The sequence below is a fragment of the Dermacentor albipictus genome, chromosome 5 (assembly GCF_038994185.2).
Source record: "Dermacentor albipictus isolate Rhodes 1998 colony chromosome 5, USDA_Dalb.pri_finalv2, whole genome shotgun sequence".
NCBI classification, from domain to species: Eukaryota; Metazoa; Arthropoda; class Arachnida; order Ixodida; family Ixodidae; genus Dermacentor; species Dermacentor albipictus.
The window spans coordinates 98,770,087-98,786,602 of NC_091825.1; the positions used below are offsets into that span (position 1 = coordinate 98,770,087).

Here is a 16,516-nt window from a genome sequence, read left to right on the forward strand (position 1 = left end):
ATGTGTAAGAGTTAAGTTAAAGATGAATATGCAGAAGCCAAAGATGATGTATAATAGCCTGGCAAGGGAACAAGAATTCACGAGCGCCAGTCAGCCTCTAGAGTGTGTAAAGGAGTAACATTATCTTCGACACTTGCTGAAAGGATACCCTGATGGTGATGGGAAAATTTCCTGCATAATAAAAAGGGGTCGGAGTACATACAGCAGGCATGAAGAAATCCTGACTGGGAGCTTACCACTTCTGAAAAGAAAATTGTATAATCATTCCATTCTGCCAGTGCTACCATATGGGGCATAAACTTGGAGGTTAACAAAGAAGCTCGAGACCAACTTAAGGACCGCGTAAGGAGCGCTGGAACGAAAAATGTTAGATGAAACGTTAGGAGACAGCAGGAAGAGAGCGTTGTGGATTTGAGAACAAACGGGGGCAGCCGACATTGTGGACATTGAGAGAAAAAAAACTGGAGCTGGGTCGCTCATGCAATGCGTAGGTTAGATAAACGGTGGATGGTTAGGGTTACCGAAAGGGTGCCATGCGAACGGAAGCGCAATCTTTGAGAGCAGAAAATGAGGTGGACTGATGAAATTAGGAAATTTTTAGTTGCAAGTTGGAAGCAGCTAGCACAAAACGTGTAATTAGAGATAGCGAGGTAGTTTCGTCCGGCAGATTACCTAAACTGGGCTGATGAAGAATAACACGAAGAAGAAGTAGAAGAAAATCAACAGGTTTAATGAATTTTCTAATAAGCACATGTTCCGCAGACATTTTTCAGACATCATTGACGTCTGTGAGCATCATGAAAATGACTGCGGATAGCATTGGGAAAGTCTTGAGCACATAATGGTTCTGTTGCGCACCTATTTAAGTATGCCTAAATATCCTTAAGTCGTGATTTTTTATCTGGAGTACAATTCACATGAAGAGAAAACCAGCGAGGCCAGATCATCGTTTCGAGTTCCACACCTTCTTTTAACAGGTGGGATGGGATGAACATCATCATTCATCCGTCCGCAACCAAGCCTAATCAATATGACTACGCCAAAAAGAGACACAAATGCAGTAATAGGAGTCATTAGACGAGGATGTGCGATATGAGCTGTTTATTTAAAAAAACAACCTATGAAGTTTTTACACCATCATTGCTGCGCTGGAGGCGCCCGTATATATTCGAAAGCGTCCATTGTATTTGATAATTGCGCGAAGTGTAGCTTGGGATCTGAAAAAGAAAAAAAAACGATTTATGTAGTGTTTAAGTATGTTATCCACGGTGTCATGTTCTTAACGAAACAGAACAAATATACTAAATTGTTATGAATGAATATATGCAACGTACGTGATTGCGACATCGCCAACAATTTTTGTTGCGCTTGCCGAGATTTCAGCCTGTTAGGGTCTTGATCCTGCGTTGAAAATAAAGCCGTTCAAATGTCACATTTGGTTGAAATAATTATCTTGATATTCTCGACCCCATACTTGACAATTCTAGTCTTACTCCCCACAGTAGATTCCGCAAGTATACAAAGCGGCAAGAAAGGAAGCAGTTCTTGAATATTGGACACAAATAAGATGCTCTTGTGAAGAAGCTCATCGGGTACAGTGGCCTTCATCCGAATACGGGCCTTTAAATCAGCTTCTTGTTATCAAGAGCACCGTATGAGGTCTTTATGCTGATTGAATTTCAACAATTTTAACAATAGTGACTGGACAAATAGCGACGTAGTATGCTGTTAAGTTTCGTAGGCTAGAAGCCACTGAGGTATTTTGATAATAAACTAAAATTTAGGGGTATGCTCACGCATACATAAACAACTGCAGTGGCATTTCTGCATAATTTTTTCTGCCAGTTCACGTGATACACCTAGTGTGCATTTTCAAGGCTATATAAAAGCGCGGGAACTGCAGTACATACCCCTTTGAACCAGTTGCAACACTGACGGGTAGCGTAGGCAGGCCTTCAGGTGTGACTAGAGTTGTAGCTGGTTTGACAACCTTAGGCACAACAGTGTTGGTGACAGATGGTCCTTGGGGAGTAGGGACGACAGTTGAAGTGGTCGTTCCTAAGGGGCCGGGGAACGTTTGGCCTAAGGGACCAAACGTTTTTCCGGAGGGACCATACGGGCCGTAGTAGCCGCCGAAGGGTCCACCATAACCGAACGGACCAAAGGGACCGAATCCACTACTGTATGCTCCAGGGTACCCAAGGGAGCTGCCGAAAGGACCATATCCTCCAAATGGACCATAGCCGTTTGCACCTGAAGGACCCACTCCATTACCGTAGAATCCAGGGTAGCCCCAAGAAGACCCATATGGACCATAGTTCCCGAATGCACCAACGCCTCGTGTATAAAGGCCAGGATATCCGAATGGGCCAACTGAACTTCCATAGCCGTATGGGCTTAGGCCGCTACCGTATGGATATCCCCACACGCCGTTCACACCTCCATAGGCAGATGGGTACCTCCAGGTAGGGTAACCACTAAGGAGTGCAGACAAACTTCCGAGGCCTGGGTAACCTCCGTAGAGGCCTGACAGACCAGGGTAGCTTCCGTACAACCCAGACAGACCGGGATAACGTCCAAGAACCCCAAGAGGGCCTCTAAATCCACCATAAGGTCCTCCCAAATAACTTGGGTAGCCATAAGATCCAAGGGTTCGCCCATATGAGGTTCCCCATGGGCTGGTAAGTCCAAGAAGTCCCGATGAACGGCTCAAATAGCTACCGTAGCTTGGGTAGCCTCCGTATGAACTAGAGAGGCCGTAGTATCCCGAATCGCCTCCAAGCAACCCTGAAAGACCTGTGAGGCGTGAATATCCTCCATACAACCCAGAAAGTCCGTTCAGACCCGGGTAGCCTCCGAGCAAACCAGAAAGACCAGGGTAACGTCCGAACAGTCCCAGTGGTCCTGTAGGGCCACTAAGACCTCCCAGAGCGCTTGGGTATCGACCGTATAAACCCGATAGTCCTGTCAAGCCAGGGTAACCAAGAAGTCCTGACAGACCAAGAGAACTACCGTGCAGGCCGGCGAGACCTGGATAACGTCCAAGAAGCCCCCCATAACTTCCTGTCAGATAACTTGGGTACCCATAAGATCCAAGGGTGCTGCCATATGAAGTTCCCCATGGGCTGTCAAGTCCAAAAAGTCCGGATGAGTGGCTCAAATAGCTGCCATATCCTGGGTAGCCTCCATACAATCTAGAAAGGCTGGAGTGACCTGAATAGCCCCCGAGCAAACCTGGTAGACCAGTGAGACTTGAATATCCTCCATACAATCCAGATAGACCATTAAGACCTGAGAAGCCTCCGAGCAATCCTGAGAGTCCTGGGTAACGTCCAAGACGACCTAGTGGTCCTCCAAGAACTCCTCCTAGAGATCCTGGGTAGCCTAGTGACCCAAAACCGCTTGCGTGAGAATATCCCCATGGGCTAGAAAGGCCAAGAAGACTCGAAGCGCGGGCTAAGTAACTGCTCGAGCCGGGATAGCTTCCGTATGCTGCCGAAAGGGCGGAGTAACCAGGGAAACCTCCAAGCACACCTGAGAGGCCGGTAAGGCCTGGGTATCCTCCATACAATCCGGACAAGCCACTAAGTCCAGGATACAATCCTGAAAGCCCTGGGTAACGCCCAAGTAGTCCTAGAGGTCCGGAAAGCCCACTAAGGCTTCCCAAGGAACCTGGGTATCCACTATACAAGCCAGAAAGTCCTGTCAAACCAGGGTATCCTCCCAGAAGTCCAGACAAGCGTCCGAGGCCTGGGTAACTTCCAGAGAGACCTGAAAGAGCAAGTGAGCTTCCGTAAAGGCCGGAAAGTGCTGGGTAACGTCCAAGAAGACCTAGAGGTCCTCCAAGTCCTCCGAGAACTCCTACAGATCCTGGGTAGCCTAGTGAACCAACACCACTTGTGTGCGAGTATCCCCATGGGCTAGAAAGGCCAAGAAGACCTGAGGAGCGGGAGAAGTAGCTGCTGGAGCCGGGATAGCTTCCATATGCTGCTGAAAGGGCGGAGTAACCAGGGAAACCTCCAAGCACACCTGAGAGGCCGGTAAGACCTGGGTATCCTCCATACAATCCGGGCAAGCCACTAAGTCTAGGATACAATCCTGAAAGCCCTGGGTAACGCCCAAGTAGTCCAAGAGGTCCGGAAAGCCCACTCAGGCTTCCCAAGGAACCTGGGTATCCACTATACAAGCCAGAAAGTCCTGTCAAACCAGGGTATCCTCCGAGTAGTCCAGACAGGCGTCCGAGGCCTGGGTAACTTCCAGAGAGACCTGAAAGAGCAAGTGAGCTTCCGTAAAGGCCGGAAAGTCCTGGGTAACGTCCAAGAAGTCCTAGGGGTCCCCCAAGTCCTCCGAGAGCTCCTACAGATCCTGGGTAGCCTAGTGAACCAAAACCACTTGTGTGGGAGTATCCCCATGGGCTAGAAAGGCCAAGAAGACCCGAGGAGCGGGAAAAGTAGCTGCTGGAGCCGGGATAGCTTCCGTATGCTGCCGAAAGGGCGGAGTAACCAGGGAAACCTCCAAGCACACCTGAGAGGCCGGTAAGACCTGGGTATCCTCCATACAATCCGGACAAGCCACTAAGTCCAGGATACAATCCTGAAAGCCCTGGGTAACGCCCAAGTAGTCCTAGAGGTCCGGAAAGCCCACTCAGGCTTCCCAAGGAACCTGGGTATCCACTATACAAGCCAGAAAGTCCTGTCAAACCAGGGTATCCTCCGAGTAGTCCAGACAGGCGTCCGAGGCCTGGGTAACTTCCAGAGAGACCTGAAAGAGCAAGTGAGCTTCCGTAAAGGCCGGAAAGTCCTGGGTAACGTCCAAGAAGGCCTAGGGGTCCTCCAAGTCCTCCGAGAACTCCTACAGATCCTGGGTAGCCTAGTGAACCAACACCACTTGTGTGCGAGTATCCCCATGGGCTAGAAAGGCCAAGAAGACCTGAGGAGCGGGAGAAGTAGCTGCTGGAGCCGGGATAGCTTCCATATGCTGCTGAAAGGGCGGAGTAACCAGGGAAACCTCCAAGCACACCTGAGAGGCCGGTAAGACCTGGGTATCCTCCATACAATCCGGACAAGCCACTAAGTCTAGGATACAATCCTGAAAGCCCTGGGTAACGCCCAAGTAGTCCAAGAGGTCCGGAAAGCCCACTCAGGCTTCCCAAGGAACCTGGGTATCCACTATACAAGCCAGAAAGTCCTGTCAAACCAGGGTATCCTCCGAGTAGTCCAGACAGGCGTCCGAGGCCTGGGTAACTTCCAGAGAGACCTGAAAGAGCAAGTGAGCTTCCGTAAAGGCCGGAAAGTCCTGGGTAACGTCCAAGAAGTCCTAGGGGTCCCCCAAGTCCTCCGAGAGCTCCTACAGATCCTGGGTAGCCTAGTGAACCAAAACCACTTGTGTGGGAGTATCCCCATGGGCTAGAAAGGCCAAGAAGACCCGAGGAGCGGGAAAAGTAGCTGCTGGAGCCGGGATAGCTTCCGTATGCTGCCGAAAGGGCGGAGTAACCAGGGAAACCTCCAAGCACACCTGAGAGGCCGGTAAGACCTGGGTATCCTCCATACAATCCGGACAAGCCACTAAGTCCAGGATACAATCCTGAAAGCCCTGGGTAACGCCCAAGTAGTCCTAGAGGTCCGGAAAGCCCACTCAGGCTTCCCAAGGAACCTGGGTATCCACTATACAAGCCAGAAAGTCCTGTCAAACCAGGGTATCCTCCGAGTAGTCCAGACAGGCGTCCGAGGCCTGGGTAACTTCCAGAGAGACCTGAAAGAGCAAGTGAGCTTCCGTAAAGGCCGGAAAGTCCTGGGTAACGTCCAAGAAGTCCTAGGGGTCCCCCAAGTCCTCCGAGAGCTCCTACAGATCCTGGGTAGCCTAGTGAACCAAAACCACTTGTGTGGGAGTATCCCCATGGGCTAGAAAGGCCAAGAAGACCCGAGGAGCGGGAAAAGTAGCTGCTGGAGCCGGGATAGCTTCCGTATGCTGCCGAAAGGGCGGAGTAACCAGGGAAACCTCCAAGCACACCTGAGAGGCCGGTAAGACCTGGGTATCCTCCATACAATCCGGACAAGCCACTAAGTCCAGGATACAACCCTGAAAGCCCTGGGTAACGCGCAAGTAGTCCTAGAGGTCCGGAAAGCCCACTCAGGCTTCCCAAGGAACCAGGGTATCCACTATACAAGCCTGAAAGTCCTGTCAAACCAGGGTATCCTCCCAGAAGTCCAGACAAGCGTCCGAGGCCTGGGTGACTTCCGGAGAGACCTGAGAGAGCAAGTGAGTTTCCGTAAAGGCCGGAAAGTCCTGGGTAACGTCCAAGAAGGCCTAGGGGTCCTCCAAGTCCTCCGAGAACACCTTCTAGAGATCCTGGGTAGCCGTGTGAACCGAAGCTGCTTCCATATGAATATCCCCATGGGCTCAAAGCTCCAAGAACACCCGATGAGCGGGACAAGTAACTGCTGTAACCGGGATAACCTCCGTACAGTGTCGAAAGGCCCGAGTAGCCGGGGTAACCGGCAAGCACTCCGGAAAGACCTTTGAGACCTGGGTATCCTCCATACAAGCCCGAGAGACCATTAAGGCCAGGATAGCTTCCTAACAATCCTGAAAGCCCTGGATAACGACCGAGTAATCCTAGTGGTCCGGAAAACCCGCTCAGGCCTCCCAAGTAACCTGGGTAACCGCCATATAAACTTGAAAGTCCTGTCAGACCTGGGTAACTTCCCAGAACTCCAGGCAGGCGTCCGAATCCTGGGTATGTACCGTACAGGCCTGAAAGACCGAGTGGGCTTCCATACACTCCCGAAAGGCCTGGATAACCTCCGAGAAGTCCTTTTAGAGCCCCAGGGTAGCCTAGAGAACTATAACTGCTACCATAAGGGTATCCCCATGGGTTGGAAGGACCGAAAAGCCCGGATGAGCGAGACAGATAACTTCCGTGGGCAGGGTAGCCTGCGTAGTAGCCCCCATGAAGGTTTGAAAAACCACCAAAACCTGGATAGCCACTCCAAGAACTATACGGGAAGCCAGCAGCTCCCCAAGGTGTTCCTATAGCACCGGTGGTGACGTAACCTCCAGCCACACCAGGAGTAACGCTTGATGTGGTGCTGGTGACGCCGCCTAATGCTCCGCCTGAAAGGCTAGTGACATCATTTGCCGTAACCCCTGCGACTGTTGCTGGTTCCAAGGCGAGACTGACATGCTCTTGTTGCTGCCCTAATTCAACAGCTCTGGCTGAAATGGCTGTAAATAGAAAAACGAAAATATTCATAAGTCGTCTTGTTGAAGCTTCTCATTTGTATCTTAAATTTGAATTACCATTTTGTACACACCGAAAACGTATGGCCGGTGCTGTTATATCATTACCTTAAACTCCTGATCATATTCTAAACTAAGTTCTACAAATAATAAATATAATTCGTGCATAAATGCAATTGCTTGCATATTTCACTGAGGACGGTTATTTGATGCTCCTAGTGGCAACATTATTGCTAGACATGGCACGAACTTCTCTTGAGGTAGACATCTATCTTCGGACTAATGTTTGCAAGAATGTTCAGTGTTTGCAGCAATGAGCACTGAGTAAGGTATAACTTTTTTAAAAAGGGTCGTATTCTATGACGATATATTTTTCAAAGCCATATGCAGCCATATGAAGGTATTCACGCTGTAAACTATACTATACTCAATAGTGCGTATTCGGCAGGCGAAGTTGAGTTTTGGGCCATATATGAGCCTTCTCGTAGTGACAACATAGAGAAAAATGAGAGTATGGTTCATCTTGAGAGATATTTTCCAAGCGTGAAACACTCACCAGAGCCTAGGATGCAGAAGACGATGGCCAGAACTTTTCCCCGCATGGTGGAAAAGCCTGTTCAGCCCCTTCTCAACGCTAACCAGCTGAGCGCAGTGCGTAAGTGGTCGTTTCTCGCCATATATATCCTACTCTTGGCTGCTAACGCAGAGCTCCTTTGTAGTCACGTGACGCTTTCCGTAGGATTTCTCATTGTTCGTGCGTGCGCTTACGAAGTGCTTTTTTCTGCTGGTAAAATAAAGAAAAAAATTATCTTATCTTTTGAGATCTGACATTGCTCTGCAGCCTAGTAACAGTCATTCCGCAGGTAGGCATTCTCTATTATGCGTTTTGTTTTTGTTTCCCACATTATGAACTCAGTGGTTCAGAAATAACTAAAAGCGAGAAGTGTCTCACCATGGAAGCAAGCATCGATTCTAAAGAAAATTTTACCCAATTCATTGCAGCTTCTCGTTCTCCTTTTTTTCTTTCGCGTATTCGACAATTTGAGCCCGCCCCTCCACGCTTGAGAAAGAGTGCATTTTCAAATAGGTCGACAAATTTTGTTGTTTAAGCGAAGCATGTGACAGGGTGAGATTCGATTCGACGCAAGAACGAACACAGTGACGCTGTTAGTTTTCTTCTTGTTCTCTGATAGAATATTTTGAGCTTTATTTTGTACAATAGACCATTGTTTCCCTTCGCGCTGCTGAAACTTCTGCACTTGTCTACGTGTAGACAGAAATGTGCTGTGTAAAAAATTCAGGCTCGGTGAAACCAACGGATATTTGTTCTATACTGGAACAGTTCCTTTTTATTGTTTTCGCGGGAGGTTAGTTGCGTAACCAAATAAACTGCTACAGCGGGTCTCTGATGAGTGACAACAGTGTGGCCGTGCTGAAAGTCGGTGTACCTCTTACCCACATCCGAATGATCAGACGGTAAATACTTCTCCTCTTACTGAACACTTATGACTTGCGTCTCTGAGCATCCGATTCTCCTCCGTGAAAGAAAGCGAGATGTTGAGACAAAAAAATGCAATCTCCCGTTGTTGCTATGGCCCTGAATTTGTTTACTTCGGCAACAGTAAGCTCGCGTGACGAGGGCCGCCATCTTCTCAACAAATAGTACATTTATCGCGATACGCTGAATGTCGTTCTCATTCTCTATAGCGTTACGCATCGTAGACTCTGAAATACATGTGAATACGCCACTGCTTTCACCGTTTTCGTGCTACGCAAAAGTCGGCGCAGTTACCCGCCATGGTATCTCAGGGGCTATAGCATTCTGCTTGTGCGTTCGAGGGTTTGACTTATGACCACTGTGGACGTATATCGTTGGAGGCGAAACGCGAAAAACGCTCGTGTAGGTGGATTTAGGTTAGGCGACAGATCGCCAAGTGGTCAAGAATGAATCCGGATGCCTTGCCATGTCGTTTCTCAAACCCCGAGTTACTTAGCCCCATTATTCAATCGACCAATCAATAAATCTACCAAGCCTTGGAGAAAGTGCCAGGCGCCGAGGCACGGGTTGGCACAACCCGATCAGAGAACGCACATTGCCGTAGGAACATCAGCAGGAATCTCAGCAGCGCGGCAATGTTTCCTTTTGTTTTTTTCCGTCCTGTGTTGAGCATGCAAGTGGGGATGAGGATGACGTCGACACGTTAACTGCGACTACCTTACAATGGCCACGATGGCCATCGTCAGCGTAACAGAAACCACTGAATGACTCTCCCAGCGGACCCAGTTTCGATTGCTTAGCTGTTATCACAGTTTAATAAGAGACCTGTACCTGATCGACGGAATAGTCGGAACCATTCAGGCCACCGCTTGCGCGAGATGCTGTCGAGTGGCACAGACTTTCTAGCGTCATTATTGTACCCTTATTATACCTGTTTTCTCTCATTATGCCGTAGGTACAGCACGTTTACTTGTTCTAATCGAATATCCACAAGGCGCGCATTACTCTGTTGAGGTGAACTATAAAAAATAAGTTTCTAAAGCAGCAGTGACTGTTGCCAGTCACTGCGTATAAAAAATTATTAACTAAGGGCTGTTATTATTCGGGAACCTACGTAGGCGTAGGAGTTAAGTGTTTCTAACCAGCTCAGCATTTCCGCATACGTTGTTCAACGCAATTCGATGGCCTAAACCGCAGTGGTGGTGCGACGCACGCACGCAGTAAAGTTCTGTACATATGTACACTCGAATTCGAATACCGGTCACAGAACAAAAATTTATTTCCTTCACATCTGTTCTCTATAATATAGCGCTGTATTAGCAGAGAAACATGGGCTAATTGATTACCTTCGACATTAAACAAGATCGCAAAATCAGACGAGGGCTATGTAAGGCACATGCACTAGCGTTGATTTTCAACTTGTTTAGTGTTAAAAAACACATTTATTGAACTTGAAATTGAATAAAGGAAATAAGTGAAATATACGTTTCGGGCTTCTCATTTTTCATTGCCAAGCTACACGTTTTTTATCTTTCTGGAATGGTACTGAAAGTTCGTACGTGCACATAACGTTTCGTAGTGTGTTTATCTGGTGTTTGTATTTGTTGTTCATTTTTGCACCCATAAAGTGGTATATGTGTGCTAAAGCTGTTCTGTACACCTTACCTGGTACTCGTCGGATCTTCTCCAACGTGTAGAACTGTATTCAATGAAATTTGAGAGGAAACTAAGGGGCACGCAACAAAGCACGAATGTGATAATGAGACATTTAACGCGACAAGACATGGCTTTTTTTAGTCATTAACAACATCCGTGCTATTCAGGCCCCGTAACCCGTGGGTGTATAAGTGCGAGTTTGTTATATTATTAGATTAGGTGGGGAGTCAGAGGCAACGTAAAATAACGTGTTGGGATGATGACATCCGCAAGCCTATCACCATAGAGTGGACTCTTTTTAAGGACTAGGGCAGTTGAAGATTTCCTGAAAGTCAACTTCGTCTCGCGGCGGACTTAATTCCGAGTTTGCCATATACTTGCAGGCCCAGGAGCATACTAAAATCAAAACGCACACCATCGTCGTTTTCGACCGTGAGATGACGGATTCCACGCGGACTTAATGACAGCTCTTTCTTCAAAGCTCTCAGTAAGATATCATAAAAAAACACCCCGCCCCAGCAATCTAAGAACACGTGCTCAGTTGCTTCTGTTTTCTTTTGCATAATATACAATAGGTACCCTTTAAAACGTGCTTAAAAGATAGGGGTCTATTTGTTCACTGATCCAAATAAGCGCTTGCTAGCATGTAGCAGAAGGATGCCCTAGAAACGCGTCCTAGTGTGCGACGAGACACGCAATGTCACATGCGCGCCGTGTAGCGTCGACACGTGCACATTTTGCAATGCACTTGCATGTTATTACAGCAGGTAGAATGCCATGCAGCATGATGCACACGTAGCGGTACAAGGCGATTAACGAAGGGTTGAGGAAAAAGAAACTTAGGGAGACGTATACAAGAATGCTAGAAAAATATGCACGGTGTCCTTGATTAAATCAAACTAGCTAGGTGACTATGTTACCGCCGCGTTTCAAAGGGGATGCCAATGAATCATGATTATCTTCAGCATCGAACCGTGCCACTTGCCTTGCAATGTGAGATTTGCGCCGCTTAGCGTCTGTACATGCGCCTTTGGTATTACAGTTGCATATTATTGCACCAGGTGGCACGCCACGTAGCAGCTGCATAGGTACCCGTGCAAGGGAGATAGAAAGGTCTTGAGGAGGGAAAAGAAGATTATTGAGATTTATAAATATTGACGTAATGAGAGAGAGAGAGAGAGAATGAACAGGAAAGGCAGGGAGGTTAACCAGATATGAGTCTCCGGTTTGCTACCCTGCACTGGGGATGGGGGATAGGAGTTAGAAAGATGGCAGAGGAAAACGCTAAAAAAAAGAAAAAAAAAAGAAAAAAAAAGACACGCACACATGGAGGCGCACACACAAAAGGCGTTCCAGTTAAAGTCGTTCACACAGGCTGGTAGATCGTAAAAAGCGCAATAGCGCTTGCACGGCCTTCTTCTGTGACGGTGTGACCAACTGGATGACCAGCCGCTATCCGAAAAAATAATTCTACAACATCGAATTGACGTAATGACAAACATGTGTGGCATACTTGATAACTTCAAGCACGCTAGTTGACGGTTTATCACCGTCCCGTTTCGAATGAAATATAATTAACTCACCATCATCATGATTACCATTGTAATGTGCCAATTTACATGCGCGCTGCGTAGCAACAATACGTAAAAGCTTTGCATCATTACAGTTCCGTTATATTGCACAACCTGTCCTCACATGTAACAGCTGCATGTAGCAGTTGCATGCTGCATGTAGCTGACCATGGATGTAGCAGGCTATGTAACAATTTGTCACCCTTCCGTTTCGAAAGGGATGCCATCACTATCGTCACCATCCTCAAGAAGAGCCTAGTGTCCCAGGGGTCAAATCATGTGACATGTGCGCCACGTAGTCTCGATACCTGTGTTTACTCTTCGGTACACGTTATGGCGCCTCCTCGCAATAGACGAACCTGAAGAAGTGATTCGTAGAGCTACACGCGCCGTTGCAACCAGCCAACGTTGCGTTCAGCCGGCCACTGTGCAGAGAACAGGACAAGCCGCAGCTCGCCGTTGGCTTCGGGTGAACAGTTAAGATCGTTCTCGCAAAAAACGAAGCGAAGATACTTCGCCGCGAAGACCTGTAGTGTGTGGTGCCGAAAATGGAGCTTCTATGTAGCCGCTCCTCCAGTTGCGCTGTCACTGTGCTGTGTGTGCCGCACGGGCCCGTGATTTTTTGTGAACAGAAATTTTCGTCCCGGTTTTCTTTTTTGAAAATTTTCATCAAGTTGACTTTTTTTGTATATAGTCGAATGTATGTCTTATCATGCACCAAGGTTTAAATAAATTGGAAGACGCTTAAGCTTCTCCTTCAAGAGTGGAACGTGATAGCATTCAAATATCCTTGACTGCTTCTCAAGCTTCCCGGCAATTTGCGCCTAGGGCCGCGGTGCATGGCCCGCGGTGCGGTGGAGGCAAGCGCCATCTGGAGGTATTGCAAGGAACCGGGCGTGCCGCTCCGTGGCCTCCAAGATCCTCGTATGCCGGCGCGCAAATGACGGACGCCGTGACTGGTCTATGAATGGTAGAAACGATGGAAAACGGCTTCTTTGTGTTTTCGCTTAACAAAATAATGTTTTCTCGTATAGTCAAGCTACAGCCCGACGCTATCATGTCTGTAGGTCGTGTGCAAGTCGTACTTTAGGATTTCTCTATGTATTTTAGCTTGGGAAATTCCATTAGGCTACTAACATGCTTGTGCCACATGGAAGGCCTGGGCATGGGTGGTTCAAAATATCGTTAGCCGAAATGACGTGCGACGCTGGACGCCGCATGCCGATGCGGGACGCCTACGCCGGATTTTTGCAACACAGGGCACTTAACGCTACCGCGTTCATATGCAAATGCCACGTAGCTGAACAGAACCAAGGTAATGTTATTTGCCATCACCTGTAGAGGCTGGGATTATTTTTTGCATTACGCGTGATTAAATAATTCGTCTTAATTGTTCAAACTGCCTATGTGGCTTTCTGTTGTTCAATACCTGCCAAATAAAAGAGTTTTTCTGAGCACGAGAAAGAAAAAACCGCCATACGCGCAAATTGCCTCGAGCGGCCAGTCGCGGCGCAGAAAACAGTTTTATGTAGCGCGTATTGAGCAACAGAGGGTTGTATGGTGAGTTTTTCATGTGGCTCTACTATTTCCTTATCTACACTTTCCAAGTAACTATAATATTTTAGAAGTTCAATAATTAACTAATACTAATTATCTAGTTAGACGAATTGTAAAGAAATATATTGAGTATTTTGAAGCGGCGGGAAACCACATTAAGTTGGTTCTGTCCAGCTACCTGGCATTCGCATATTTTTAAATCTTGGTGCATGATAAATGGGACACCCTCTATGGGAATTTAGGACATGGACAATCACGCAAATTATTTGGGGATGTTGTACTAAATTTCTGCAGATGCATTTGTGTCTCATGTCAAACTAAGTTTGCAGTGTGCTTAAGCCTTTAGCGTTCTTCATACTTTGCTGCAGGATAGCACCGAGGTCGGCACCTATTTCTGCTAAAATCGTGGAAGTACCAAAAGTGATACCTGAGTAAAGTGCGCTTTCGATGGAATTTTGTGCACTGTGAAACCTCGTTTGGTTTTATTTTTTTCCCTATACACTCCGTTCAATTGACGCCACGAAATAACTGGGCCCCGTGTCCCTTGAAGTATGTACAATGAACGCAATTTCTTGGATATGCTCATAGTTTCATTGGAAGAGCCTCGAAAATATGTTGACGCACAGAATGCCTGAACTCTGTCCCGCCGTCATTTTTTTTGCACGAAGTAAAGTAAATGGCATCATTGTGTTTTTCGTGGGACGCGATTTAGGCTAAGGTATACTTGTAATCGCTTTTTTAGAACGTCCGAAATCTAAAGAAATTGGGCTAGAACGTTGTTTTTCTTTGTCTGGCTATGAGCACAATGACTGCAAAAAAATTCTGTACGCTCCCTATGAACCTCGCACTGGAAGGGTAGTTAAATGTAGTTAGTATTAAAAAAATATAAGTTTCCGAGAAAATCAATGGAGGTGTCGACATCCGCCGAATATGCAGTCAACTAACAACACCTGGAAGATAACCGGTTTTCTTGCTCCTTTTTTTGTCAGCCTCACAGCTGCGCTTTTCGAAAACAAAAGAACCGGCAGGTTTGTCCTCTCCTAACTTTGTTTAGCTTGTGACCTTACTACTAGTAAGTTAGCTATTTTCAGGTAGTGCTGAACGATAGTTTTTTCGGTGATAACTGCTGTAACCTGAAAGAAAATTTCAATAATGAGTTTAAGTTGGCGTTTCCTTACTGCCAACATTATTATCATCGTACTCGTGACAAATGACAAGTGTCCGTGTAAAAAGGCTTGGGCACGGTACCATGTGCTGCCGCCTTACAATAAACCTAGGCCGTTACCGTGTGGAGGGTTCCGCGAGAGGTAACTGTAACTTGATAAACCTCTTCCAATTTCTGAGTGAAATACTTCGGAAATGAGAACGTGATGCACCATAAAACTTACGCTATCACAAGTTCGTCATTATCATCCCAATTATGCCCACTGCAGGACGAAGGCCCCTGATCTTAACTTTCAATCTCTAACTTTCAATAGCGTTTGTTAGCCGCACTACTAATCACAAACGCTACAGTAGCATTGCTGCCAAATTTTTCTTTATGAAGTGTGGCATGTGCGTGAGTGCATTTGGTGTGGGCACGAACTGGATTCATGGATACGAAAATTTCCATAAACGCGTCTCAAGTGACCAACGCGATTGGAAAATACATGAACATGTATTTCCGATTGCAAAAGTTACCTGTTTCAATAACGTTTCAATAAGAAGGGTTTGCTTTAGACAGACGGTGGCACAGAAGAGAACGAATTACACTGTTCACAAAAAACTGGCTTTCAGCTGTTGTACCCTGGCGTGTGTCCGGCCATATTCTCCTTGTGTTTCATTTGAAATTTATGTTTCTCTTTATTTCACTCCGGCCTTCGTTATTCCAGCGAAATATGGGGGTCGACGTACATAACTTACCGAACACCTTTACTCTAGTCTCACCAGTCTGCCTTATCAATAATTACCTCTGCTTATGTTCATCACCAGAGCAATATTCCCTTCAACGATCTTTGCACACTCTTTTGCAGTTTTGATAAATAAGGTAGGCTTAATTAGTAGATAAACTACTCTACACATATTTCTGCTTTCGCAACATCGTATTCCCACGCGCAAACCCAAGGCAAGCAAGTAACGCTAACTTCAATCCTTTTTATTGCAACACAGTATACGCTAAATGATTATTAGAGTTCTTTGGCACGGAAATTTGGAGTGTTGTGCCTGTGTAAATAAATTCCCATAGAAACTTTCACCTTTCACGTGAGTGCTTTTATTTGTCCAATAAAGTGACATAACTCATCTCGAGCCAGTTAATACTTGTTCATTTAAACGATATTCTTTTTCATAGAGCGAATACGTGCATGGTTATTCCATGTGCAATTTACTGTATTGAATCGCGTACTAGCCACACAGTCTATTCGTTCCAACCTTCTTGTAGGAATTTCTGGGGCTGTGAAAATAAACGCAGTCTTGATTAATTGATTGATTGATTGATTGACTGATTGAATAATTAATTTATTGTTTCATTCTGCGATGTCCGATAACTCAGAGTGCAGGGACCACTGATTGTAAGTGCGGGGCACCTCTCCAAACCGTGCGAAAACGCACCACTTGAGTAAAAAAAGTTGCAGTTTTGCCCAAAATGCGAAACGTCGATTGCGATAGCAAATTAGTCGACAACAACACAAAGAATAACCGCTCGTATGACGTGGTAAACATTCGTTTCCAAACTAAATTAACTAGCATAGCAAACCTGAACACATCTCACTCGATGACCGCGGAAACTCTCTGTCAAAACGGCAGAGTGCGGAAGCACGGCAGCAGCGGAGAGGGAATTGACCGTCGTGATGACTCTCGCTTCAACACGAACTAAGAGTTGAGAGCACAGCGCACACGAAGATTTGAGCGGCCACATGTTATCGCCGTTGCATTTTATACAGAACATCACGGCGACGGCGACGGAATAAATGCGCCGGGAGTGTATATATACTTTCTATCTTAATAAAAAGCCTCC

At 46.7% G+C, this 16,516-nt stretch overlaps 1 protein-coding gene and 1 long non-coding RNA gene across 3 annotated transcripts in view; one reads left to right on the forward strand and one right to left on the reverse strand.

Annotated features, from left to right (window-relative positions):
• The window catches only part of LOC135917254 (uncharacterized), an 80,469-nt gene that overhangs the window by 41,194 nt on the left and 22,759 nt on the right, over positions 1 to 16,516 (forward strand). Inside the window, exon 1 of one of the 2 annotated variants that reach the window (XR_010569237.1) lies at positions 8,602 to 8,715. The exons of the other annotated variant lie outside the window; for it this stretch is intronic. This is a non-coding gene — a long non-coding RNA (uncharacterized lncRNA). Of the gene's footprint in view, positions 1 to 8,601; positions 8,716 to 16,516 lie in introns of those variants that run through there. 2 annotated transcript variants of the gene reach the window in all.
• LOC135917279 (collagen alpha-2(IV) chain-like) lies at positions 1,087 to 7,930 on the reverse strand. The gene is made up of 4 exons (XM_065450832.1): positions 7,796 to 7,930; positions 1,911 to 7,224; positions 1,335 to 1,401; positions 1,087 to 1,217 (listed from the first exon to the last, which is right to left on the reverse strand). The coding sequence occupies exons 1-3, from the start codon at positions 7,839 to 7,841 to the stop codon at positions 1,380 to 1,382; spliced, it is 5,382 nt and encodes a 1,793-aa protein (XP_065306904.1). The 5' UTR covers positions 7,842 to 7,930; the 3' UTR covers positions 1,087 to 1,217; positions 1,335 to 1,379.